General features: G+C 43.3%; 1 protein-coding gene across 3 annotated transcripts; it reads left to right on the top strand.

Annotated features, from left to right (window-relative positions):
- Nucleotides 1-6,962: 6,962 nt before the first annotated feature.
- On the top strand, nucleotides 6,963-25,905 carry tmem168a (transmembrane protein 168a). 3 transcript variants are annotated; one of them, XM_069156852.1, is made up of 8 exons: nucleotides 6,963-7,235; nucleotides 9,108-11,156; nucleotides 14,126-14,190; nucleotides 14,897-15,839; nucleotides 16,000-16,275; nucleotides 18,188-18,330; nucleotides 21,312-21,589; nucleotides 24,152-25,905. In XM_069156852.1, the coding sequence occupies exons 4-8, from the start codon at nucleotides 15,006-15,008 to the stop codon at nucleotides 24,700-24,702; spliced, it is 2,082 nt and encodes a 693-aa protein (XP_069012953.1). In that variant the 5' UTR covers nucleotides 6,963-7,235; nucleotides 9,108-11,156; nucleotides 14,126-14,190; nucleotides 14,897-15,005; the 3' UTR covers nucleotides 24,703-25,905. The 3 variants fall into 3 exon arrangements, with proteins under 3 accessions (XP_069012953.1, XP_069012954.1, XP_069012955.1); XM_069156853.1 differs by lacking the exon at nucleotides 14,126-14,190; XM_069156854.1 differs by lacking the exons at nucleotides 6,963-7,235; nucleotides 9,108-11,156 and having other exon boundaries at nucleotides 14,174-14,228.
- Nucleotides 25,906-26,723: the final 818 nt, after the last annotated feature.

Below are 26,723 nucleotides of genomic sequence, written 5' to 3' on the forward strand. Positions count from 1 at the left end.
GTGATGCATTTTGAGGTCATTATAACACCATTAGTACCACACCAATCAGGTGTGAAGCTGTGCAGCAGCTACATCAGACACGACAGAGAGCAGATGACCAGTAACGGTTGTCGGTTCTGATGCAGAAGGAATCAGACCAACGTCTCAACAAGGCACCCTGACATCTTGTCCTCTTCCTCTTCCTGCTCTCTAAGATCTCAGTGGTGTTCAACCTCAGTAATGATATAATAGGGAACACCAGCTATGGAATAGTCCACCACTATTTAAGCAATATTTAAGTAAATAAGTAAAATAGCCATATTAATAGTGAAATATAAAAAATGGGTAATCGCCATTGGCTTGTCGTTTACAGATATGCATATATACCTGCTTCGTGTTCCAAGGCAGGTTTTCATTTCTGTTACCTGTCCGTTTTAATGTATACCAGCAGGACATCTAACTGTTTATATGCTTCCTTGGCACTGCAGTTAATAATATCAGAAGCCCCAAATTTGAAATTATGAGTGAGAGTTGCCAGCAACCCTGGCGGCTGGCTCCACAGCATCTAAATCACCTAATTTTACTATCACAGCACAAGAAAGCGCACAGTTTGACAGCCTCGGACAGTTCTTTATTGGTAACTGGGGCACCGCAGGGAGAGAAAAAATGTTTTTCTCGCAGCCATCTGTGGGTGAGTCATGACCAGAGTACATTACAGATTGATATGTTATTATCAAACACTGGCCTCTTGGCTGTGAAGAAGAAGAAGAAGAGAGGGAGGGACGGACAGGTGCCACGGAGGGAGAGTACAAACTAGGATGATGAAGGGGGCGAGAGAAGAGGGAAAGATGAAAAGGTACAGAAGGGAAACAGGAAGAAAAAAAAATCTATGCTTGGCAGAAAATTATGAACTTGTCACAGTTTCAGGAGCAGTGCACAAATACAGGCATTTTATATCTTGCCAATACAATACATGAGTTTTAGTTCCGATAGAAGACATATCCATTCCTTTTGTTAATCAGTACAGATCAACCACAAGACTCTTTACACATTGTGCCATTTTCACAGCAGACACTTTGACTTGTCTTCGTGGTTTCCACGTACGCGTGAGTGGACTGAGGCAGACGACAGCTGATGCACACGTGCTTCCATCCGTGCTACAATTTTAATGTCTGCGGCATAGAGTTTGTTGCCTTCCATTCTCAAGCAGTGGGTGTAAATTTCTGGAACATTTTGAACTTTCTTCTGTGTTTGGGCGCCATCAATGGAAAACACCTACAAATCAAAGCACTTAGGGAGTCTGGTAGCAACTTCTCCGATTACAAGCAGACGTACTCCATTGCTCTCGGCTGCATGTGACGTATGTTATTACGTCACAATGGCGGACGTGAGGGCATATGGTCATAAAAGTAATGTTGGTGTATTCGAGGGGAGTGGTTTCACCAGGAGTTTAATGTCATCTGTCTGTGCATTCCAGTATTCACACTACCATACTATTTAGTATCCCAGAAAAACCTTTAATATGTCCCAATACATAGTATGTGAAATGCAGTATGTCAAAAAAAAATACCAGGATGTCTTACTACATCTGGTTGTATTTTGCAGTATGCAGGCCTGAATGCTAATCTGGCTCTCCTGAATCTTCACCGCAGCGGGAGATAAGTCACATCAGCCGAGTTAGTCGTGCTAACGCTCCACCCGATTGAAACTCGCAAAACGAAGAAGGGGAGCCGTTAAAAGGAAGCGTACTCATAACTAAAAAGAAAAAGTATGTAATTCAGAACGCAGCGTCTGCGTCCTCGTACTCCTTTGAGGATGAATTTTAATGGCATGGGCAGTAAACATTTTCTTGCACAGTTTCTACTCGAAATTAACATCCACTTGTTTTCCTGCCGCTTGCACAGTCGGCGCTGGTGCAGTGTATACTCTCTGCAGGCTTGAGCAGGTGATACAATTTACAGTGGCGTTAGTTAGCCAGCAATGAGCTAATGTGTTCAAGAGCCTGCACTGAATGCACAAAGACAAAACTGGTATGAAACTTAGCATCTAAAGCTCCTGGTAATGTACGGAAAAGTAATGAATTGTAATGTAAGTACTGAATTTCATATTTTAATACCCTTTCAGAATAAAAGAAAATTACTGTAATGTTTTGCACAGCATTTGCAAATTAATTAAAATAGTCCATATGTAAAATTTTGCTGTTAGACAAAGCAATTTTACAAAACCTTAATGAAACAGTCTAAATCTAACAACTGTACCAAATAAATTAGGAAATATCAAATCAGCGAAACAGGAATAAATAAGACTAAGAATCTGTCCAAGAGTTTGCAACCAGTTTTCTGTTATTAAGTTATATTAAGTTTTTAAAATGCTCATTTCAAAAAGTATTCATGTTAGAAATCACACTGTCAACTGATGACCAGTCACAGGCCCTTCGGCCATTTATTTGTCTAACTGAAAACATTTCATTGATAAGGTCAAAATGAAACTGTCCCTTCATCTCATTCCTCCTGATACATGAATCAGGACTTTGCCAATGAAACAGCACAGTTTAGTGCATATATTCCTTTATTGTGTGTGTATCTTGTTGTGGCTGGTTCATTACACGGAACCGTAGCTGCACATAAAAACGGATGAAATCTGGGTCTGAATAAACACGTTTTATGACTGAAAACCCGGCGGCAGATGAACCATGCCGGTCATACGTCTGCTGGGAAATGGCAAGAGAGCAGAGAGGAAGAGGGAAATAAAAAGGATAGAGACGGTGCTAAATAATGGTGAGGCTTGATTTAATTGCGTTTCACCCTCCAACCTCGCAGGAAAAGACTTTTCACAATGGGCTGTTACTAACACCTCTCTCTCTCTCTCTCTCTCTCTCTCTCTCTCTCTCAAAGACCCCACCTCAATCCCCCCCCCCCCCCAGCAATTTTTATGCACATATTGTCTTTGTGCTTTTTTTTTTTTCCCTGAATGCTCTGACTCAGCAAAACAGTAGGATGTAATATTCAAAGTACCTTCAGTATATGAGGTAATACACCGAGCGTTCTATTTTAACTGCGGTTTCTTATTTGCTCACTGGGGTTGGACTTCGTAATAAATCCTCATACAGCTGCGGGGCTTGTCATATATTTTTCCTTCATTTCTTTGCTTTTCACTTCTTTCAGACGCCCCCTTCCCTCTCTCTGCTTTGCGCGTGCACACACACACACACACACACACACACACACACACACACACACACACACACACACACACACACACACACACACACACACACACACACACACACACACACACACACACTGAGCCAAAATCTTGTTTCTCTTTTGACGGTTCTCCTAATCTTGTCAAAGAGTAGTGATCTGTAAATTGACACACACAAACACACATAAATGTTTCTTCTTGTCTGTCTCAACTCTCCATCTTCCTCCTCCTCCTCTTTTTTTCCTTCCCTGCACCTCTTGTTATTGGGCTGAGAGCTCACGATAACTAAAAAAAAAACATGCTTAATCACGCAAGATCACGACAGCTGTTCAGGGAAGGTTTTTGTGATAGAAGGTTGCCGTGGCGACAGCTTGACATGTTGCTCCCGCCCTCTTTGTCTCTCTCGCTCTCTCTCTCTCTCTCTCTCTCTCTCTGTCTCTGTCTCTGTCTCTGGTGATTAGCGTCCCTTTTCTAATGCCACTCAAAGCTTCGAAAAGAGAATGACTCAGGACAATTTTGTGTGTCACTTCAAATGGCTCTGACAGCACATCTGAGCAGTTCATGATGTGCTGGTGACGTAGGGAAGTTCGGAGGGAAAGGAGGTGACACAAAGGTCGAAATGTAAGCTTGCGGTCTTTATATTATGCATTTAGTAACTGCGTGATTGTATGCAACTGACAGATATCAGTTCAATAAGAAATGATGATCACAACCGCACTGACAGCTCAATTCAAGTAAATTAAAAAGTGGTGGAAAGTGAAAGAGCATGATGAAAATCTTGTTTGTTTACCAACTAGTGATGTCTTTCTGGAAATGATGACTAGTTTATCAGTCATCATCTAGTAATTTGGCTATTTTAAAATATGAGTCCTCTTATGAAATGATTACACTCGCTAGCCCTTTGCCAAGCCTAATTACCTTATTTAGTATTCCCTCTGAATCGTCATGATGTAAGGGCGGCCTACGCGGAGCAGAAAGCATTTTGGTCTTGATGTTTATAATGAGTTCCCACAAAAAAAGTGGAAAATAATGCACTATATGCGTGTGTTGGAATATTTAGACTCAGAAAAGTGGACTTGACTCCCTTGATATAAGTCAGCTAACATGAATCTTGTTTTTAAAAGTAACTGCTTGCTGGCACGTCAGCTGCAATGTTGAAGCAAAGCACATGTTGAATTCAGAGCCTTTTAAAAACAAATTTTTTTGGCGTAATGTCAGAGGAATTCTGATGGAAAAGCTGATGGAACATAATAATCATGAATGCTGTGGCTCTTGACTGAATACCTTTTACTTGTCGTTTTAAAATGAGAGATTGATCTTTCAACATATTACATTTCTGTGTTGTACCCGTGTGAGAAAGTGAGTCACATAATATAATTGTCACACTCTCCAGTCAGTTGGGGCTGACATTAAATACTACCAACGTGACAGGAAACCATCTTTCTGAAAGCATATGAAGGCAATGCTATTGTAAAGACTGATCATGCCTTAAAATACAAAATGCCATTTTCAATTTCAGTTTTGTAAAATTTTGACAACGGAAATTGTAGGCGGCACTGTCATAGTTTGTTTGTCAAAGTCTTAGCTCACCCACACAGGTGTTTTCAACCTATGTGGCTTAATTAAACCTTTTGTCAGGGCTGTGTGGGCATGCACAGACCGTGCAGGACTGATGTCTCCATGGCTGTCTCATTTGTTTGGTTATATGTGTTAGTTTACCTCAGAGATACAAACCTTTATATTCCTTTTGTCTGAGTAATAACTGCAAAAAATGTTTTTGCATTTACTTTTTTTTTTGTTAGGACTAATTTGAATGGGCTTGATGTTTCAGCAGAGGACTATGTATGTGCTTTACGTGATTTATGTAGGTGTAGTTAGGAAATTTAAGGCATACATAATAATGTCATTCCAATGAACAATTTAAGGTGAAATTAACAACAGTAATTGTGTCTTAAAGGGAAAAAAAAAAAAATCCTCGTTTTTTATTTGGATGTCCACTTGATGGTAAGTGGTGTCAAATTAATTCTTCAAAGGGTCTATTTTGACCAGTAAACGGAGTTTTCCTGCTAGTGGAGCCATGCTGGCAGTGCCTACATCTACCAGGATGCATTGCATATGAGCTTCCGACACCAAACTCCCAAATTATTTAGTTCCCTTTGCCAAGTCTTCCGACTCAACAAAAAAAACCATAAGCAGCCAGGTGATATTGTTTACAGAGATTATAAAACAGTAAAGAAGGTGGTTATTCATCAGTTAGTACTGATCACATACTGTAACATTAGCAGCTCTTTTAAACACAAATAACACAAAAAGTTGGGAAAACTATTTGTCCAACGTTGCCATGTTTTACATCTCTCGCCCACTGATCTCGCCAAAACATGGCGTTAAGTGAAAAAAAATACTCACTCGATGGTCATCTGCCTGGCTGAGTTTAGTTGTATTTTCCAGTTTAGCATGAGCATTCTCAAGATAGTCTCCAGCATATCTCATTCTTAGTAATGTACAGGACTCTCTCTGGGTTGACATCGGCGACAGCATCAAATGAAAATGTCCCAATGCCGAAATTTCTGTATTACAGCGACATGTCTCCTACCAGACAGCTCATTTCGCCTGAAGTTCTTCCTGGCCACCGACTACATCACTGACCAAGTCAAATGACAGTGCTGGTGCTGGAAGAACAACAGATTTAGCTTCTGCTTCCAAGAAAATCTACAGAGAAATGTTTTGCTTCAGTTGACTATATTTACTATCAAAACTGATGAGACATTTACATGAAAAGATGCAAATTTTCCTCTTAAATATGTGTAATGACAGATTACTGAACATATTTGTTCAGCCTAAATTCATACAGAATGTTTGTGAACAGGAGAGCATCATGTGACGGGAGAACAGTTGACTGGACAGCTGGTGGTCTTAAAGGCACCTTCCGCTACGCGATTTTGGGCTGTCTGATCAGTAATTTGACGGTCGGCAGAGAAATATGTTAAATCTTTGGGTATCAATAACAAACAGGGGTCTCACATCGCACGGTCAAACAAATCAATTGGACACCAAAGACGCCCTGACCAGCAATATTTAGAGTCACATTTTTGGAGTGCGATGGGCGGCTGCTTTGACCAACGTCTACAAACCAACCTATCAGGTAAGGACATTGAATGACACAGTATAAACCATTTTGTGTGACATGTTGCACATTTTGTTTATGAATAAAGCTTATGAAATAACAAATTAGCACTTAAGCAAAGCAAAACATTGGAGAAAAAGGGAACAAATTCTGTGCGTCAACAGCAAAAAAAACTTTGCAGAGCTCCACAGTCCTTTAAAATAGTACTTTCAATATTCCAAATAACTTTAAATATAAATCAGTGCATGTTATTAGTCTGTCTCTTGTATTGGACTTTAAATTTCGGTCACGTACAGGCTCCTATCATTCAAATGTTACCACTGCTTCAACTAAAACGTGTGATCCATGTAGTTTTATTCATTTATGTCCACAAATGAACTACCACAGCCCTGCGCTATTTCTCATATCACAAATCGGGTTATACTGTACACACATACATACTTATATGACATTTACCCAATCATAATCTATTGAGCTAAATGTATTTTAGATGGCATTTTCAGGCCTATCAGGCATGTCTCTCCTCATGTCTGCGCTGTTATTGCTGCTCTAATGACGCATGAAAGTGCTTAACTCACTCACCTTGACGTTGTGTAAGCATGCGTGTTTGTGTGAACAGTATTAAAGATGGAGAGAGAGAGAGAGAGAGAAAGAGAGAGAAGGAGGGAGCGAGCAAATGATTTGAAAAGCGCGATGCAGACGCGAGTAGGAGTGACACAGAAACGGCATGAGTGACATAAGTGAAGGGGAGAGAGAGTAGGATAGAAAGAGACGGAGAGACGGTGATGTGTAGCGCAGGTATCTTCTGGGAAGCCGCACGCTAAGAAGTGAATCATCCGCTCGTGCACAGAAGGTGTCCTAACCCTAATGTTTTCGCTGGTTATGGGTGACAAATTTACTTCTGCACATTCAAGACCAACAATTTCTGGTAAGAAATATCCCTTTTTGGTTATGTCTTTTCAGGTTACTGTATGTGCTCTGGTGGTTTGGTCTGGTTGGACACAGACAGTGATCGTGTTCATCAACATTCCTGAAAATGACAACACCCTCTTCACACCATAACAAGTCTTGCCTTGGTGTTCCCACTTCAATGTCGATTTTCTGTCTCTGAACTTGAGTTGTTAATTGCTCAGTTTTCACACTTCAAATGATTGGACAAACAGCGCTTTCTGAGAAGGCTTGTGAAACACTGGTGTGGGGAGTAACTGCAAGGGCTCATGGGTACTGCAAATGCTGACCTTAAATTCATCTTTGTTTGTGTGACATGGGCAGCACAGGGGCTTAACCTGCTCGCCTGCTTGGTTAGTCTGAGAATCAGCTGTATTCCAACTAGACTATAAATCTATAGCAACGCCAGCGGCTCTTATCAAGCTAACCCAAGGACAATACATACAACATACCACTTTTTGAGGCCTAATATCTAACTCACGATGGGATTCAGATGGCCTGCCAGAAAACTCATAAGAAAAAAATGTATTGACTTTGTATTTCATGAGAGAAGTTGAATAAAAGTCTACGGAGCCAGAGCCTTTTTGGAGCCAAACCCTACCGGGCCTCGGTGGTATTACACTTTATGAACTCACTTGTCAGACCCAGAAGCTATGTCCACTTTTACATATAGTCTATAGTTGCTTTGAAATGCATGAAAATGCGGGACCTTAAATATATGCAGCTGTTTTCACCACAATTCATTCAATATTTCACAAAAATGAACCACAAATGTCAAACTTGTGCTAGTGCTACAAAAGATAAGCAAGGTGTCATACTCAGGGGACAGTGAGCCTCTTTACAAAGTTTCATGGGAAACTACCCAGTAGTTGTTGACTTTAAATCTGGACCAAAGTGGTGGAGCGAGCAACCATCACTGCCATCGCTGGAGCTGCTACTGTGGCTAAAAATAATTCGGGCCACTTAAAATCACCCTGAGGCCAAAAGTACAGTGCTTCAGTATGATTCAGTGTTGGAAAGGTAGCTTTTCTAACAAATGTTTTAAACTGGGCAATGAAGCTAAGAAGTCCTAAAAATGAATTCAAACTAGTCATTGTAAACCTCCCTACAGTCCCTACGGTATTTAAATTGTCTTCAATATTGAATTAAGATGGCAATGTTTTAATTTGAAAGCACAACCACCGAAACAAAATCACAAGTATGTAGATCACAACTGACTGTGGTGACGGGAACATGTTTCCATTAAACCAAGTCTACATTCAGGTCGACTTCATGCTGAAATATTAAAAGAGCTGAGTACTGTTTACAATGTTTGACACTGGTTCCTGAATGACTCTTTAAATATCTTTGTCTAATTAGGTCTAGCCTCAGGACTCACATTTGTGAGCAGCTTATTTAGTAGCAGTAGTAGTAGTAGTAGTGCAGACGTACAATATACCTTCATGCTCTTAAAAACATGAAATAAACAAAGAAAATTATAACAAAAGTGGAACTAGAGCTTAAAAAACAAAACAAAATAAAAAGGCAGATTCATCATGAATTATACAGATGTAAGCTTGTTACCAAAAATAATATATTCAGATGTAACCCCTTTATAATCACAAACATTTTCAACATAGTAACTGTAATTTAATTACATATATATTTTGTCTCAGTAACTAACTGATTTTGATTACATTTATAGTGTATAATTTCTTTACATGTAACTTGTTACTCCTCAACACTGGTATTATTATATATTGGAGTATTCAGGCAACGTACAGGCAAATTGAATTTTTAGCACTGCTATGTTTCCCTCTCTGTTTCCTTTCTCACAACCTCCTCTCTTCCTCTCTCTCTCTCTCTGTGCTAGGTTGGAGTCAGTGGGTTTTTGGCTGGCAGAGTGGCCAACAGATGCTGATTTGTTAAACCTGAGAAAGCACAGCGAGACTCCTGAACACTGCCCCACTCGCTGCCATATTTTCCTCTACAAGCCCACTTTCTGCTGGTGTGGGAACAGAGCAGAGGGAAACCAAGTGACCAAATTCTTTTGTCTCAGATCCATCTGCCGAGAGCAGGCGAGCGCAACTGGACTGTGTTCACACTTGACAAAGCGCTGACTAATCCAGGCCAATTACAAGACGAGCACATTAAAGCTCAGCGACAGAGATAGAAGTCAAATCCCTCATTTGTGAAACCGTGTGTGTTTAATGAACAATGCCATTATCATCAGCGCTGTTGATCACAGAGTGAAAATCCATTCTGTGGAGGTGCACAGTTGACTTTAAAATGAGCACACAGCTTTTGTCACAATGGCACAAACTGATTCATTATTTGAATTGTAATTTTCCCCCCGTTGGCACGATTAATGAATCTGACTTTTCATCGTCACAGCTCAGTGGGATTGAACAGGTCGGGTTATTAAAAAGTCATTGCCGCTTCACTTGGAGATCTCAGGCAAAGGACTACATTATATTGGTAATGTCTGATTGCCTTTAACCGGTTATATTCAAAGTTTAAGTTCATGGAGAAGCAGTGCACTTTCCAGGTTCAAGCTAATATCAAGCCAAGAAATGTCAATCGAGATTCAGTTATGAAACCTCTTATTAAAGAAACATTTCTACATTTGAAATCCTGCTTCATCCACAGTTTCCTCAACTACTGTTACTGTGACACGAAGGACGTCTTCTCTGTGCTTCTCATCTTCAGTGCTGGCATCTCGTCTGTGATGTTGACAGGGGATAAAAGCGAACGTAATAGCGGTTTGAATTGATCCCTGCGAAAATGACACAACGCCTTGGCAGATGAAGCATTGTCCTTGTCCTGTGAAGATGGTTTGCCTTTTTGAGCAGGAAGTGACTGTGAGAGGTGGATTTCACTTCCTTTCAGCATTAATCAGCAGAGGGGGATTTATTTTTTTACATCCTCTCTGTTCAATCCTTCCTGTCTCGCCAGGGGGAAAAAAAAGTCACAGGCCCTAATGTATATTCCTCCTGAGAGAGAAGGAAAGGAGGAAGGAAGATTACTGTAAAATTCCTAAATGTGTCCTGCATTTTGGAGCGTCTCCTTTTTTATTATTATTTTTTCATAGTATAGTACGTCTTTGACACTACAATCCAATGAAACTTTTTCTTTGAATCTGTTTGAAATAATATATTCTTCTCCTGAAGACAACACAAAAGTCAACAAGTCTGAGGAAGCTGCTTATGCACATTCCTCTAACCTCCCTCATCAACCTCTCGAACCATTTCTTTCCCTCGAACGCGAGTCACAGCCCTCTCTTCCCAAAATTCATTTCAGCCTTGATGGATATACTAAGCACCAACAGCTTTTGATTTGCCCTCTGATGCCGTCTGCCTCCCCTTAACATCCACTTTGGGTGCAGCGCTCCAACACATTGATTTCACTGAAGATGAAACTCTGATTGAACACACCTCTCCTGGCGACCGAGCTCCCCCCCCTCCGATATGTGTGTAATGCGCTAGAGCGTATGAAGGTGGACAGCGATGCGATGCCAGTGAACCAGTGCACCTTATATGACCTATTTAAAGCTGACTTTTTTTTTATGTAAAATTCGTTCTATTTCAATTCCCGTTAACCAGACGCTACACTGTCGAGATGAAGGATACAGAGACGCCTACATCCCAGACATTTGCACAGCAATGATTACAGAGCCTGTTAGATCAAATAAAATCCCCAGTGAACCAAAGAGCAGAAATTGATTTTTTTTTTTTTAATTTTGTCCTCTACTCTTTTGAGGCTTCTCACATCAGCTCATGTTTTCAACCAGGAGCATTTGTACTTGGATGATGATGCTGCAGCGCACGATTTACCTCCAATGCCAACGTCCAGTGGCTGCACAGGAAGTGGCGTGCCCTCTATGTAATGAAGCAAAAAACGAAGGGTGTCAAGGTCAGGCATGGTGGGTATGTGCAGCGTGTCCGACCTTCATGCCGGAGTTGAGAATTCACATCCAATCTCAGAACTAACATGAATGTTGTTTTTTAACCACTATCACAATCTTTCCCTCACCTCAACCTTAAAAGTACCTTATCCGTATGGTAGTAGCAAACAGCCTCTGAATAGTGACTTGTTATTAGAATACCAATGTAAATTATTATTCATATGGTTCAGACCAGCTTTTGTGTGTATGTGCCGGTGGCTTGTGCAGCTACACACATGCAGGTGGTGTGAAGGTGTGTCTGACATTAGAATGAAGGTAGCCCCTGCATAATTCAGATGAACCTGTCTCCTTTAGTGTCCTATATCCCTCTGCTCTCTCTCCCACTTCCTCACTCCTATCCTCATTTAACCCTCCCTATTTTAAATGTAACTTTCTCTTTCTCCCTCCCTGCCTGCACATGGACCTGTTTTTCAAGATCTTCCAGCACTTTAACTTTCAAGAGATCATAACATACCTGCACCATACTTGAGCAAGTGCAGGAATATTGCTATCCCTTTTAGATAAAGGCTCATTACACCCGACCTGCCCACACACTACAGTTTTGGGGAATTATTTGATCACCGGATTCTTTAATTATACATGAACGAAAAGCTGTAATTAAATAAATGTGGTGACTCCCTAATTTTAGTACTTATCTTATTCTTTATACAGAAAAGAAATGGATTTGGAGGGAATTAACAGAGGCTCTAATGACCTCCTGGTCATCATCGACTGAAACCTCCTTTTATAAGTAGATGTCTAATCTTCATGAGGAAAGCTGCTCCTTGTATCTCAATGGATATATAGACCCCGTCTTTTGCTGCAACTACTCGTAAATGGTTGCACCACTAGTATACTCTTGTAGTCTTGAAGTCTTTGTAACAAATAAACTCGATGTCCAAGTTACTAAAGGTCAGAGGACTGTTGTGCACCTATTGCTTTGTTGTAAAAGGGATTGGATTGAGATAAATAATTCAGCCTCCCGGTCACAGCAACGCAAACGTATAGACCTCAACAGAAAAGCCATGTTGTCCAGGTGGTGCAAACATGTTACAGTATAGCACGTGTACTGTTCTGCAAGGGAGCTCATGTATATTAATGGAGCAGTTTAGATCCTTTTGGAACCATTTTCTGCTCACAGTAATGTGAAATGAGATTTTCTGAACAAGAAATCTATATTCTTCCACATAATAGGTATTATTTAGAGATGATCCTCAATTCACAATGGATTTCAATTCATTTTGCGGGCCAATTATATTTTAAAGATTCCTGCTGAGGACAAATGGACCGTCGTACATTTTAGGGTTTTCATCTTATTCTCAGTCATATTGAAAATAGGGCCGCGTGTGTAATTTGACATGCAGGGCTAAATCCCAGTGTGTTCCCAGTCGTGCCTTCTGTCAACATCTGATCAAAGCAGCATGCACACACTCACTCTCCCTCTCTCTAAAAAAACACAAGTATTACAAATGCACACACATGCATGCAGTGGTTGATGTTACCCTGATCGTTAAGTCTATAAATTTTGCATTGGTAGAAAATCCTAAATAAAGCTTTTAACAGGCTTCTCATCAATGCACTAAATATACTTGTTATCCTAGAAGCCAGTGGGTTTATCTTGGTTTAAAAAGTCTATGATAGAGACTTTTGTGGTGCCAGTTGCAGGACTGAAGCAAGTAAAAGTAAGAAATCCACAACAGTTACAAACAAGGACTTTATGAATGTGGACACTGACTCCATTCACTTCACAGATCATTTTAGAGAGTTGCTCAGGATCTAGTGATCTCCTTGATACATTTGATTTAAAGCCTCTAATTACTGGGAATTTAAGCTCTACATTTGAGACTGTACAGTTTTCTCAGTCACGCAGGCAAAATTTAGCACCATGTTATGCAACAGCAGACATGAATTAATTTGTGTTCATTCCTGAGATGTTGATTCATAAATATTGCATTTCCTGAATAAAACTGAGGTGTTTTTTTTTTTTAACCATAAATAAGGAAAACCAGCAAAAATAAACAAAGACCCAAACTCAGTTTGATGAGATTTTGCAATGTGTATTTAGAGTTTACGATGCTGAAGGGTCTCTACAATAAGCAGCCACACAATCTGTCACATTCTGATATGTCATAACAGAAAAAAAAAAAAAAAAAAAGCACAGGTGTAATTAATAAATCTGTTTACTGCTGCTCTCCATTTAGGTGTAAATTTCTAGGCCCTGAAATTCTGTGTGCTGTCTGATTGGGACACTTCAGTAGAGCAGAGACCTTATTAATGTTATTAGTTCCACCTGTGACTTTGCTGCTGTGACAAATGCCAGTGTTACTGCCCTGCTATGCAGAATTGTAAGTGTGTTGTATTTAACACACATTATTTATTCATTCACTTATTTTGCCTTGCACCATTGTTTGATGTCATATTAAATTTGAGGTATTTAATCTGACAAATGATGACAATAGTCTGTATTTCCTTACTCATTATAGTTGGATTTTGCAACAGCTGAAGTAAGCCCGAGGAATAGTTTCCACCCCAGTACACTAAACAGCAGATACAAATACAGTGATTAAATATACACGATTTATTAAACATATTTTCGAACAATGCCTTTGTGACTGAATATTTAGACAGTATTAGGCGTGGGCAGTTGCAAAATGACAAAGTGAATAGAAATGGGAAAACTTAAAGATAAATATCCTATTTGGGCCAAAATAATATCAATATAAATTCATAGTGTGGTTCATGTCATATTATTCACCTTCCTCCACAGTTTTAATCAACACAATTATCCAAAGTAATTACAGTATTGTTTTCCCGGACTGATTTTTTTTTCAATTCTTTCAATGCCTTGATAATTTAAAGCAGTACCATGTTTTATAATAACCTGCTATTTTGAGTTTTCCAACGCCTGATTTGTGTGGAGCCTGAAAAGCGAATGTTTGTGTCTTTAGACCCTTCCGAGACGCCTTAGTACGAAATCAGGAAGCACAGCTGCTGTCATCGAAACAATCAACATGTAAGCAGCGTTTTGACATTTACAGACGTGACGTACAAGTATGTCGCAAAGTACTTTGCTCTCTAAAACGTCCGCGCAAAGACTGCCGCTTCGTCTTTTGACAGTTTAAAAACGGGGAAGTTAGCGGGTTTGGCCGGCTGTAACCGAGCCAGTGAGCAGAGCTACGGTAGTTAGCGAACTTTCCCGGCCACGCTGCCACATCGTCACAAAAAATGACTTGCAGGGCCGGACTCACTATTTAACTTTGATTTATTTGTTTTTTTTTAACGCGGTAGTAACTAATCGATACGTTTTGTCTTGACTGTGTTTTTTTTTTTTTAGCTGCTTTATCACTTTGCGAGAAGCCCAGACTTATCATGCTGCAACGTTATTTTATTTTTTATTTCTTCCTCTTAACAATAACAACAGAAGTGGTTTGAGAACGAGGAAGAGAAATCAATTTTAGACTTAAATAAATATGTACTTATTCGTGTGGCAGACGATACTGAGCGGGAAATGCTGTCTCAACATTGCTTCCTCCTCAGTGTTGGGAGGGTGACTTTTAAAATGTAATAGGTCACAGAATTATTATTTTGTTTTGTTAAGAAAATATATATAATATAAGTGGCCCAACTTTTCGCACGGTGCTGTATGTAAGGTCTGACTGCATGACTAGATACCGGGGTGGATACTTCCTGAGTAACAGATCTTTTTGAATTGTTCACAGGGGTTGACTTTGGGAGAGGCACAGTCCTCCCGTTTGCGAATCTGCACAAGCCGACTGGAGGAAACCGACGGCCGCGGGCTTCGGCTGCAAGTTGACTTGAACCGCCGCCATGGATCGAGACGAGGAGGACGAGGAGCCCAAAGTCGACGGCCCGAAGGAGGTGGACATGTTTACGTCCGTGCGTTTCCTGGGCTACCTGTCCGGCATCACCCTCCTCGTGGCGGTGTGCGTCGGCATGTACGTACGCTGGGACGTGACGAGCGAACCCATGATTCTGGTCATTTTCATCCTGGGCCTCGTCGTCCTGGGAATAGCCAGCATCCTCCATTACTACTTCGCCATGGAGAAAGCCAGCCTCAGCTTGTTCCACTTGTGGTTCGGGTTTCTGCTCGGCCTGCTGTGCTTCCTCAACAGCCCCGCCCTGGACTCGAACGTCAAAGAACTGGTCGCCAACTATCTCCTCCTGGCCAGTGTGACCATGAAAGCAATATGGGCTGTAACGGAGCGGATATGCAGCACCATCTATTACAAACCCACCTGGCTGACGTCGGCCGAGTTTCTGGAGCTCCTGGGATTTGGCATCGCCAGCACCACTATGCTCTTCCACAAGTCGGTGGCCATAATCGGCTTGGCGGTGGCTCTCGGGGCTCTCGTCGTGGACTTGAGGATGAAATCTCCCCTGGCTTTGCCCAACCTCATCACTTTTGCCTTGGTTACGTCTCTCGTGTTTTTCCAGGCCCTGGGCATCGCAGCGAACCCTTACGCCTTGGGCTGCTACATGGGCAGGTTGCTGTGCGAGCCTGTGTTGGACGTGTACTTCAGCGGGTTGCGGCCCACCGAGCGCTGGATGCCAATGCTCTCTCTGGGGAAAGTGTTGAGGCGGCTGTCCTTGTTTCCTCTGAGTCTGACTGAGCTCGCCTTCTTTGTCCTGGCTGCCTTAAAGGTACACGATTTACCATGTCAAAACTCAAGTCATGTCTAAAAAAAAAAAAAACGTTTTGCCTCGGAACGAACGTGTAATTGAAATAACGATACGCGAGTTTGCATAGTGTGATTTCATATTTTAAGGATGTGTCATTTCATTTTTCTCTCGCTTTACGTAGCTCGGCCACCTGGAGCTGTGGTATCTGGTGATCCCAGGCTTCTGCCTGTTCGGCCTTTTCTGGTCCATCTGCCACGTTATTTTGCTGATCACAATTTGGGGTTTCCACACCAAGCTGAGCGAGTGTCAGAAGGCCTGGCAGGCTCAGCGGTCTAGTCGCAGGAGTCTGGACCAGGTCATGGCCTCCAGAGGCATCCGACACTTCTGCCTCATTTCCGAACGCCTGGTGTTCTTTTGCCTGCTGTCAACGGTCATAATGGGAGCTGTGTCCTGGCAGGTAGGACCCCCGAGAGACCACTACCACTTCAACCTGTGGCAGAAATAATATCCATCATAATCACAAAATATATATCTAAGTTTACGAAGTATCTTAAGAAAAAGGGATTTCATTCATCTTTCGTGTTGTTGTTTTTTTTTAAATTTATTTATTTCTAATAGCACAGCGAGCATCATCATGTTGCACGGTAATATTGACGAGAAAGCTCTCGGCTGCATTCAGCAGGTCAAGAGTTTCATTGAACCCCTCACAGATGACGCTGAGGGTCCCAGTCTGATTCATCGTCTCACAGCTGCAGCCCTTTTGAGTTTCACGACGAAGCCTCGACAAACATATCGTACACCCATGTTCTAAAGTCTGCAGAGAGATGCCAGCGGCAGTGTGCAGTTTAGTAGTCGCTCCCCAAACGGAAGCACTTCTGCTCTCATGCGGAACCAGTTTAATTAGCACTTTAATATCCCTATCTACTTCCATAAAGAGCAGCAATAACTTATTTAGCCTTATTAGACGTTTACCTTGTAAGAGTCTCACGGGCCTGAGTCCTAATTTCAGATCTGCGCATTGTTGATGTCGGTTGCAAATTGGCACGAGAGAGCGGGAGCTGTTTGTGTGTGAGAAAGTTAGTGCTCAGTTCCTGTGTGCTTTTTCATGTTTTGCAGCTATTTATTTGTCTTGAGTTGATGAAATACAGCAATATATGGTCAACCGGTTAAATCCATGGAGCGTTAATGCGCAGACGCGCAATAACAGCAACACCGGTGCAATGCAAGGCCCTCTCAGCATCGAGTGCATTCAGAGAGCTGTTGTTTTAACTCAAATGTTTAATGCCATAGTTTGCGGTGGAATTGGCTTTACTGCTTTCTGAATCTATTGCAGAATTCGTGTTGAAAAGCCATCCAGAAAGATTTGCTCATACGTTATGTTTTATGTTGTATGTACTAAATCTCTGCATTTGAAAGTGTGGATTGACGGAAGAAGGAGAATATTGCCGTCGTGAAATTGTGGACGAGTGACTTGCATATTCTCAAGGCATTACTGGGAAGTGTTGAGCTGCTCATGAACAACCTCCTACTCCCACAGCTTTGGCTTAACTACTGCAAATCAAATCTCAACCTGTGAGAAGCACCACGAGATTGCATTATATTATAAACACCACCTTTTGAAAGTGGTCTTTATGTATTATGATTTGTCTGCTTACAGTACTATTATTCAGATAGAGGAGAGTATAAGTATGAATTTAAGAATTATACAATTTAACAGTTCAATAAATGAATATTTTACCTTTTTTTTTTTTTTTTTTTTACTTGGGCATACTTGAAACAGTTCAATATATTCTGCAAACATGTAGTTAGATTTAGCCATACAGTATTCATCCAGGGAAACGATGCCATGCTATGAAATCAAAGGGACTTTCTGAAAAGTTAAATTGGGAATGCACTAAAAGCCAAACAGATTTTACATCATAACGTTCTCGTGTGTGTGTGTGTGTGTGTGTGTGTGTGCGTGCGTGCGTTTATATAAATGTATGTACAATCGTGCAATTTTGTACGTGTCTTAACTGTCATTTAGAGATTAAACTTAAAAATAAAGAAACATCAAGTCGACGTCAAGAAGAAAGAATCATATTGAACAGATTGAAGGTTACTCACACGTACACAAATGATTGTTTTTGATACTTGTGATGGATGTTTAGTCTTCTGTCACACACACACACACACACACACACACGCAGCATTGTGTCTCCATTTAGTTCTGACCCGTCATGTTTTGTCCTTCGATAATAGCACAGCGTCAGTCCCATATTGTGTAACTGTCTTGCCAAGTGTCAACATCAATTATGCGAGTCTGATTACCTCGGCGCAGGCTGTACGCGGCGAATGAAAGTGACTGTGGTTCTTCTGCTTTCTCGCAGCGCTCCAACGGTCTCTTTCTCAGCGCTCTGCTGGTGGTGCTGCCTTTGGAGTCTCTGGCCCACGGCTTGTTCCACGAGCTGGGCAGCTGCCTGGGGGGAACCTGCGTCGGCTACGCCCTGGTCATACCGACCACTTACTGCAGGTACTGGAGACAGAAGGGATGCGTTCAGACATCAGATAAACACGCACTCTTGAATCGCACTCCTTGATTATCGCTTCGGGCTGTTGAGACATTTATATTGATCAAATAGTTGTGAAGTAACGCCCGCCTCAAATTTCACAGCCCGGAGAAACGTGTTTTGTGTGCCCCACAATTCGAAACGTAGAAATGATGCGTTCGCAATAAGAAATGGATAAGAAATGAAAGATGTTGCTCTTGTAATTGTACCATCACTGGTTCAAGTCCTGATGGGGATCTTTAATATGTCATCAATTTCTCATCTCCTGTCACTCTTAACTGTCTAATAAAGGCCAACATGCAGAAACACCCTTTAATCAACAACAACAACAACAAAATAGAAGTGCAAATATTTGAATAAAAAAAGTAATCAAAATTAAGACATAAAAAAAAAAATGTCATTTAATTTTCTGTCAAATTGAGCTGCACGTAGTCGTTATAGTCATAGCCAGTGTGATTTTTTTTCTTTTTCTTTATGAATTGCTAGATCCATAAAATGGCATATTATATTGGAAAAACACTTGACGCCCCAGGTGCAACCTTTCCGATGCTGTTTTCGTTCAGCCGGAAGTCCCGAAACCAGAACAGTCACCGCAATAGTCACAAGTAGAGCAGCAGCAACCCGAGACGTGTGAATATAAATCTACCAGTCAAATCAATTCTCGCTTCAGCTGCACTTGTCAGTCGACTAAATGATCAATCAAGTCGTTATTTCAAGAACACCTGTGCACGTGCGCGTTTGTTCTCGAGCACGAGAACGCGCACTTCGTGAACGTGGTGAGGCCGCAGCTCGTTACCTGCTAATTAGGCACAGGTCCGTTTGAGATAATCAACCAATCACAACACGTGCAAAATTGCAGCATTTACCCACATAAGCGAACGGTGGCTTTGCCTCGTGTCGGAGCCCCGGCGTCGCCGGGGCTGGTAAACGCGATCGCTCCTTTCGAACGCTCTCCTCTGTTGGCACAAAACCGACCGGAATAAATAGGCCAATAACTATGCGTAAACATGCCGCTAATGTTCGGGCCCTTAAGGGATCGTGCCGCGCTCCCGCCGCGGCATACCAAGTTGTTTAGCCGGAGCAGTTAGCCACTAGCTGCTGCCGCTGCCTCTCCGGGTGCCCATCTCAAGCCGACCAAGCATTTTTTTTTTTTTTTTTTTCTGAAATGGCTTGGTTCGTTTTGAAGACGCCGACACGTCCCCTCTTCCTACGCAGCAGAAGCAAACCCTCAGTGTTTCCACATTGAAGAGCCCTTCGGCCGTCCTGAAATCAGGCTTTTTAAAGCTTTTTTTGTTTTGTTTTGCCTCCATTATACACAAGTATGACTACTCTGGGCGTACTGAACCTTTTAGCTGATCGTTAGCTTTAGCATTCGGAGGGGATGCCGGCATTACTATCGTCTAACCCTCCAGATGATTTTGGATGCAGTCCCGTGTCCTATTAGAGCCGCGGACGTTCTGTATGCAAAGCTGGGCGTGCAGGATCCATAGGGAGGACTGGGAGCATGATGAGAATGCAGCGGCGTATAATCGGCTGTTTGATGGCCGCAGATCGTGTTCTCACAATGACAAGATCCCCTCGTGGAGATTAGAGAGATAGGGGTGAGAAGGGGAGGGTGTAAACAACAGGAAGAAAACACAAGAGGGGGGGGGGGGGGGGGACTGAGGTTGTAAACATCGAGGGAAGGTGGTGGTAAAAGCGACAGATGGAGCAAAGGAAAGGGAGGGATTTGCGGAAAAAAAAAAAAAAAAAGAGGAGAGGGGTGGAGCCCTTTGAAAGCTGTGGAGAAAAGAACGGGGTTTTAGGGGTTTTCTTCTGAGGATGAAAGAGAGAGTGTCACAGGGGGACGATGTGGTCGGAATCTCAAACTACGAGCCTTCACTTCCCCCGGGCGCCGTGAGATCTAAAAAGATGAGATGGGTCCGGGGGGAATGGCGAGCTTGCCAAGTGTTGCGCGGGTTGGACCGTGTCATTTTCTGCAGATGTGTAGTACGTAGTTGTAAGCGGGCTTCGACGTCGTACGTTAAACACGTTTTTGTCACAACTTCCAGAGTGAAAGGAAAAGGTTCGTCTAATTCTCCCCAAAAGGATATAAAAAAAAAAAAAAGTAGGAACCTAAATGAACACGAGACACACCTGAGGAATGCTCCACAGCTGTCGACCAATACAAAAAAAAACAAAACAAAAAAAAAATCACCCCGACGGCATCCGCACGAGATCAACGTTCCCCTGTGCTTGTCAGGGTGAGGTCAGAGGTCACAGAGGGGGCACGGGGGATAATATAATGCCCGATGTATGCGGATGTCGGTAAGACTGAAGTATGACTGTGCCGTCCGCTTGGCCATGAATAACATCAAGCCCAGAGATAGAGAGGAAATGTATGACTGCATCAAATAGCTGGTAGCCTTGACTTGCTCTGTGTGTGCGCGTGGGTGTGTGTGTGTGTTACCATCGAGCAAGGCTTCGTGCCACATGCGTCCACACTTTTATAAAATCACTTTGTCCTCAAATATCTTTAACCTCGGTTTCCTCCCTCCGTTCTTGTCATCTTGCTCCTCGCCACCTTTTTTTTTTTTTTTTTTTTGCCCATTTTTCTTCCTATCCATTTATAGTCCCCGATTCCTTATCTCATCCCTGAGGCTCGTGTCATTTCCTACGGCAGTGATCCCCGACTCCCCGTCCTCTCCTCTTGTCACTCTCTCCCCTCTCCGCGGCGACGGAGACAGCTACTCCACCCCGGCGAATGTCAATCTATCAACCACTCACTCATTCATCTCTTGTTTGCTTGTGCCTCGTGTCTCTCTTCCTCCGCCGCTTCTGACAGGCCACCCAACTTGAATATATACACCCCCCCCCCCCCCCCCCGCCCCCGACTAGATGGAAAAGATGACGCTCCCAAGCGTTTCCCCTCACAGCCTCTTTCTTCCCTCTCTCCCCTCTCCAGTGCCGGTGGCCAGCCCACCCTCCTGCCGCCTGAGCAGGTGCGGCAGCTGAACCTCCGCTCCACCGGCATGCTGAACGACATGCAGCGCCTCTTCTCCCACCACATGATCCAGACGTTCGGCTGCGACTACTCCACCAGCGGCGTCACCCTGGAGGCTCTGCAGACCAAGCTGCGCAGCTTCCTGGAGCTCCGCACGGCAGACGGGCCGCGTCACGACACCTACCTGGTCTTCTACAGCGGGCACACGCACAAAGGCTCCGGGTCCTGGGCTCTGGCCGGTGAGAGCGAACTACTGTAAAACGTTTTCAAAACACTTTTGAGCAGGCGACAGAAATGCGCCCGACCTCCGCGCGCTCGGCGACCGTGCCGTTCGGACGTTTGTCCGCCCTCGGCTCGGCCCGGCCCGGTCGCTCCGGTGCCGAGCCAGCGCACCGACAAGACTCGACAGAAACCGCTGTCCTCGGCGCGGGTCGCTTAGAAAAGTGTCGTCCAATCAGAAGAGGGGACCACTTACATCGGTACGCATCAGAGAAGTAGACGCAAAACAGCCTGTCCTTGGTGGAGCTCCGGAGAGAGAGAGAGTCTTAAAACGGGAGTTATAATACTATAGGGAGATGGTTGTCGGTACTCAACACCACATCAATATTTCCTTATGGATATCGAGACTGCAAAGAAAACACCTGAGACGTTTCAAATACGGGACCTTTTAAACTTGCACCAGCAATTTTTATGCCAATTTCAGCCAACATTAAATTACGGGCGATGTAATTTACCTTCTATAGTGCTTTACATGATAGAATATATCGATAAAATACGTGACCAATAAACTCCTTTAATCACGTATCCTTTGAAAAGACAAGCGATCCTATTTCTTCCAAACTGGATTTGGACCAGCGGTAGAGTTTCCTTATTAAAGGGATTCGATGACTGAATTGAGACTGAAAAGTTGTTAGCAAGTGAGCAGAAGTCTACGCGGCTAGCTGGAAGTAACAAAAAAAAAAAAAAAAATCAATCACGTTGTTAAAAGTAAGTGGATAAGAGTTTCTGAAATAGAAATGCAATGAAGTGTCCAGCTTCGGCTACTCGAGCGCAGCTGGGAGCCGCTGTCTTATTGTACGATAACATTATGGTGCAGATGTCTAAAAAACACATTACATCAAACTTCTTTCCTTTTTGTTGGACAAATATTTATATATTTATTTTGGCGTTCTCGGGCGTTTCGTGTTGTTTTTGTAAACATCAAAATGATTCAATTTGCCACCTTCAGTCTTCACAAAAACGCTTTCAGATGCATCATAAGTTGGATTTCAGCTTGTGGTTATCACATCTAAACAGGCTCTAATTAGCAAAAGACTTGAATGGGAGGTCAAATCTTTTGATGAGTAGCATTTGTTTTGTTTTTTGCTCAGATTTCATTTAATAACAAAGCTCCTCACGCGAGCAGGCTCCGTTCCTCTGCGGATTGCTTTCTAATCCAAACTCTCTCATTGTCTCTTCAACAGAAAAGCAGAAAAGACTGCGGAGCTGTTCTGTCGGATTGCATTAGGTAGATATTGTATCTTGACCGCGAACTCGTTTGCGTTACGGTCCGATTTCCATTCCTTTCATTTCCCCAGTCTCGTCTCCCGGTGGATCGGGCTGATTTTGTCTGATCGGACAAACAAGCCCAAAGAGTTCAAATCGCTGCGAATGACTCGGCGCAGAAGTTTGGGTTCCGGCGGAGGCAGATTCTGTGAAAGTTACAGACGGTCCGCTGCGACGCCGAGCATCCCCTCCCCCCCTCCCCCCCTCTCCCCCGCCCCCCGGAAAACCCCCAAATGAGAATCCCAGTAGGTTAACGCCGTGTCAGCTCCGGCTCCTCTGTTCCGAGATTACTTGACGTATTTATCTCTGCGTGCTGCTGCAAACAAGGTAACAAAAAAAAAAAAAAAAATCCCCACCGAAAAGATAATCACTTCCCCGATTCGCCGTCCCGAAGGGTCGTTTTCAGTCGCTGCTCAGTGGATCAATTGGACACCGTTTTGAAAAAGTGGGCTTGTTTGGGCAGAAATCCAAATCTGGGATAGTTAATGATTACAAGTCCTATTTTTTTGTTTTTGTTTTGTTGTTGTTCTTATCCCTCCAGTTAATAAGACTTTGTGCTGCAGCGTTGTCCAGCGCTAAACTTACGTACAGTTCATCTGTACCGCGTCGATCACAGTGGATACATGAAATGTCGTGGCGATAAAGTCGGATTCCCTCCCGATCGGCTTCTTGCAGACGTTCGGACGAAGCTCGTTCCTCTCCGAATATTAAAAAGCCCTCGTCTGCTCACCCCGGCGTTTTCCCCGTCATAAAGGATGATTTTGAAGCAGCGGAAATAATTTGGTGGCGCAGCTCTGATCTCTGTATTTCGGGTCTGCCATCTGGAGAAAAAAAAAAACAACAACGGCATCCTAATGTGATTTGCGCGACTATGTTTCTGGCTGCGATGACGGCAGTTAAACGGAGGGACCGTCCCGTTAGTGAGAGTCGACAGGTTTGGTACCTGCAAAGTTACTGTGTCCATTAACGAGCGCGCGTCCCATTGAAAACGTCCTTGAACGCGACACCGAGCCCGCAGTGGCTCTATAAACGCCGCCGTATAACTCTGAAAGGGAGTGCGGTTGACCGGATTGGCTTTTTGAATGTTCAAACCTTTTAACGTACAAAACATAAGAGACGTAAACTTGAACGCTGGCTCGCTGTTCTTCCCCTTTTGATTCCCTCTCTCGTTGCGCCCTCAACTCCCTCGCTCCTCTTCTTTCTTAAATCCTCTTCCTGTCTGTCTCCCTCTCGCTATCGAACCTCCCCTGCTGCAGAAGGCGAGAGTCTCCACTTGGCCCAGTTGCTGGAGCTGTGGAAGGAGAAGAATGCCGGCCACTGTTCCCGCCTCATCCTCGTCCTGGACACCGAGAACTCCCTCCCCTGGGTCAAGGACGTGCGCCGGGCGGAGGGCGTCTACTTGGCCGTGCAGGGGGCCGAGCTGTCGGCCGCCGGGGTGGACCCGGAGGCCGGAGACGCCCCCTTGCTCGGGGACTTCACCTCCGAATGGGTGGAGTTCAACTGCAACCCGGCCAGCGACACCCAGTGGTCCGAAAGGGGACGGACCGTGACGGCCGCTTACGGCGTGTCCAAACGCTGGAGCGACTACACGCTTCACCTTCCCACTGGAAGCGACGTAGCCAAGCATTGGAAGACCCACTTTCCCAAAGCTATATATCCCATGGTGCACCTGTCCAACTGGTGCTGCGGCCTCAACCTGTTCTGGTTCTGTAGCATGTGTCTGCGCTGCTTCAGGAGGTGTCAACTTGCCTGGTTCCCACCGGCTGTGTTGGACACCGGGCAAGGCATTAAACTGGTGCACTCATAGGTACCATTGGACTCGGGTCTGTTTTAACAGCTGGAGGTTTGCTGGGTACCAGATGTTTATATTACAAACAACTATAGGTCTATATGCATTGTACTATCAAAACAAACATGGACACATTTTAGAGAAAAGCAGTAAAATATTTGGCCTTAAGTCAGCAAGGACTAAAATTATGTTTTGCACGATGGGAGACATTATGCTGATTTAACCATTTACAATTTAATTTAAGAATTCTAGTGATTTCAGCGTAAATAAAGAGCACAGATGCATAATTAGGATGTCTTAATAAATCATTAAAAAGGGCCAAGGGATATATATATATATTTTTTTTTTTTTTTAATAGTTTTTTTTTTTTAAATTGTTTCTTACCTTGATGTCTCTGTCATTGATTGCAGACCAAAATATATATTTCAAAATATTGATTATTTTTCTTTGGAAAGGTTTTCAAATTTTCTTTTGTTACAGTGGGCCATTTAATCTCTAACTTAGTGCCTTTAGAGATGGATTTTGGGTGTCTGACTCTTCATACGCGTCGACTGTATATATATATATATGCATCCTTGCCTCGCCTCTTATCGGTATTCAGAGGATTTCGCTGCCATCCCTAACTTGAACTTTGTGAGCGGCGGGGAGGCTCCGTCAATCCTGAAAAGCCTTTCTGACAGGATGGACAAAATGACTGTCGCGGGGTTTGAACTCACCGACCCCCGCTGGTTATGGGAAAGTCGAACGATGAGGCCGAACTGCCACTCTCGCTTGTGGGATCTTTATCACTTTTGAAGCATTCAAATCTCAGCACTGGACAAAAGAACAATGTTGTACGTGCGGCCGTGCGACGCTGGGCCTGTCTCGCGCCTCATCCTGTTTTATTTACCCAAAATTAAACCGAATCAGTTGCTCGGCGCACGTTTTCAACCTATTTGTTTTTGCCGCGCTGTGAAAAAGTGACTTGTCACGCGAAGCAGCAAATCCTCCCAATGCTTCGTGTTCGTGCGCTGAACTTAAGAACCCATTCGAACCGTTCCGCAGCTGCTTCGTCGTATCTTCCTCTCTCTCGCGACCCTAAAAATTGGAGTGGATTGCTGGCTTTCAGAGCGTGTTTCATCCTGATGTTTCCAAAGAGGTCAAGTTGCATTATTGATATGTAATTCCCCGTATGCCCGAGTTGCCTTAAAATGTCAGAATTAAACTTGGATAATAAACTGATGTCGTCTGATGTGGTTGAGAAAGTCGATCGGGAGAAATGTTGGGAGGGAACGCGAGTCTTGATTAATGCAAATAATAAAAGAGGAGGGGGGGGGGGGAATAGATTTGGGGGGGGGGGTGAAGTCATGGTGGTATCAGGTGGGCTACTTTAACACGGTAGACACGGGGTAAATACAGATCCTGCTCTGTGGATATGCTCGCGTAAAATATTAGGATTATGAGCTGGGAGAAAAAAAAAATGAGAACGGGTAAAAGGGGAAAAATGAAACAATACATGACACACTGTCTCTGAGGGATTTTGCTCAGAGCTTTCACCTCAGTTAGCCCGGTGACTGGCCGGACGTGTTCAAGGTGCTGCTGGGTATTACACTGGTTCCACAGAGCAGCGCTGTGCCCTGGTTCATGCCTGACAGGCGCTATTAGACACAGAGAGAGAGAGGGGGGGGGGGGGGGGGACACCTTGGAAAGATGAAAGCTGACATTAGAAGCAGCGTTTCATATCAGAATTCATCTTAACATGCAACAAGGAAGGTGGGGGGGGGGGGGGGGTGGCAACCTTTCGCTGCTTTTAAATTGCCGTTCTTAGGTGCTGTAAATATCAAGCCATTTGGCAGATAGGAGAGATAAATTCAGTCGGAGCAGCAATTAGTGAAAAAGAGACATACGAACGCATCCTCGCGCGGGTGTTCTTTTCATCGCTGTGGCCTGCGAGCTGCGGTTAAGGTCAGAGATTCATGTATATGGCGGGAATCGTTTATGGGAATATTAGATTACGGGCCGGATTCATCTCCTAAACTGGATTAGGTAATAAAACAGTC

The sequence above is a fragment of the Embiotoca jacksoni genome, unplaced genomic scaffold, assembly GCF_022577435.1.
Source record: "Embiotoca jacksoni isolate LCO1_2020_lvr unplaced genomic scaffold, fEmbJac1.0.p SCAF_21, whole genome shotgun sequence".
NCBI lineage: Eukaryota > Metazoa > Chordata > Actinopteri > Embiotocidae > Embiotoca > Embiotoca jacksoni.

Coding starts and splice junctions, on each gene's coding strand:
- tmem168a (XM_069156852.1), top strand. CDS start 15,006: ATGGATCGAGACGAGGAGGACGAGGAGCCCAAAGTCGACGGCCCGAAG. Junction 16,276..18,187: donor TGGGAGCTGTGTCCTGGCAG/GTAGGACCCCCG, acceptor GCTTTCTCGCAG/CGCTCCAACGGTCTCTTTCT. Junction 18,331..21,311: donor ATACCGACCACTTACTGCAG/GTACTGGAGACA, acceptor TCCCCTCTCCAG/TGCCGGTGGCCAGCCCACCC.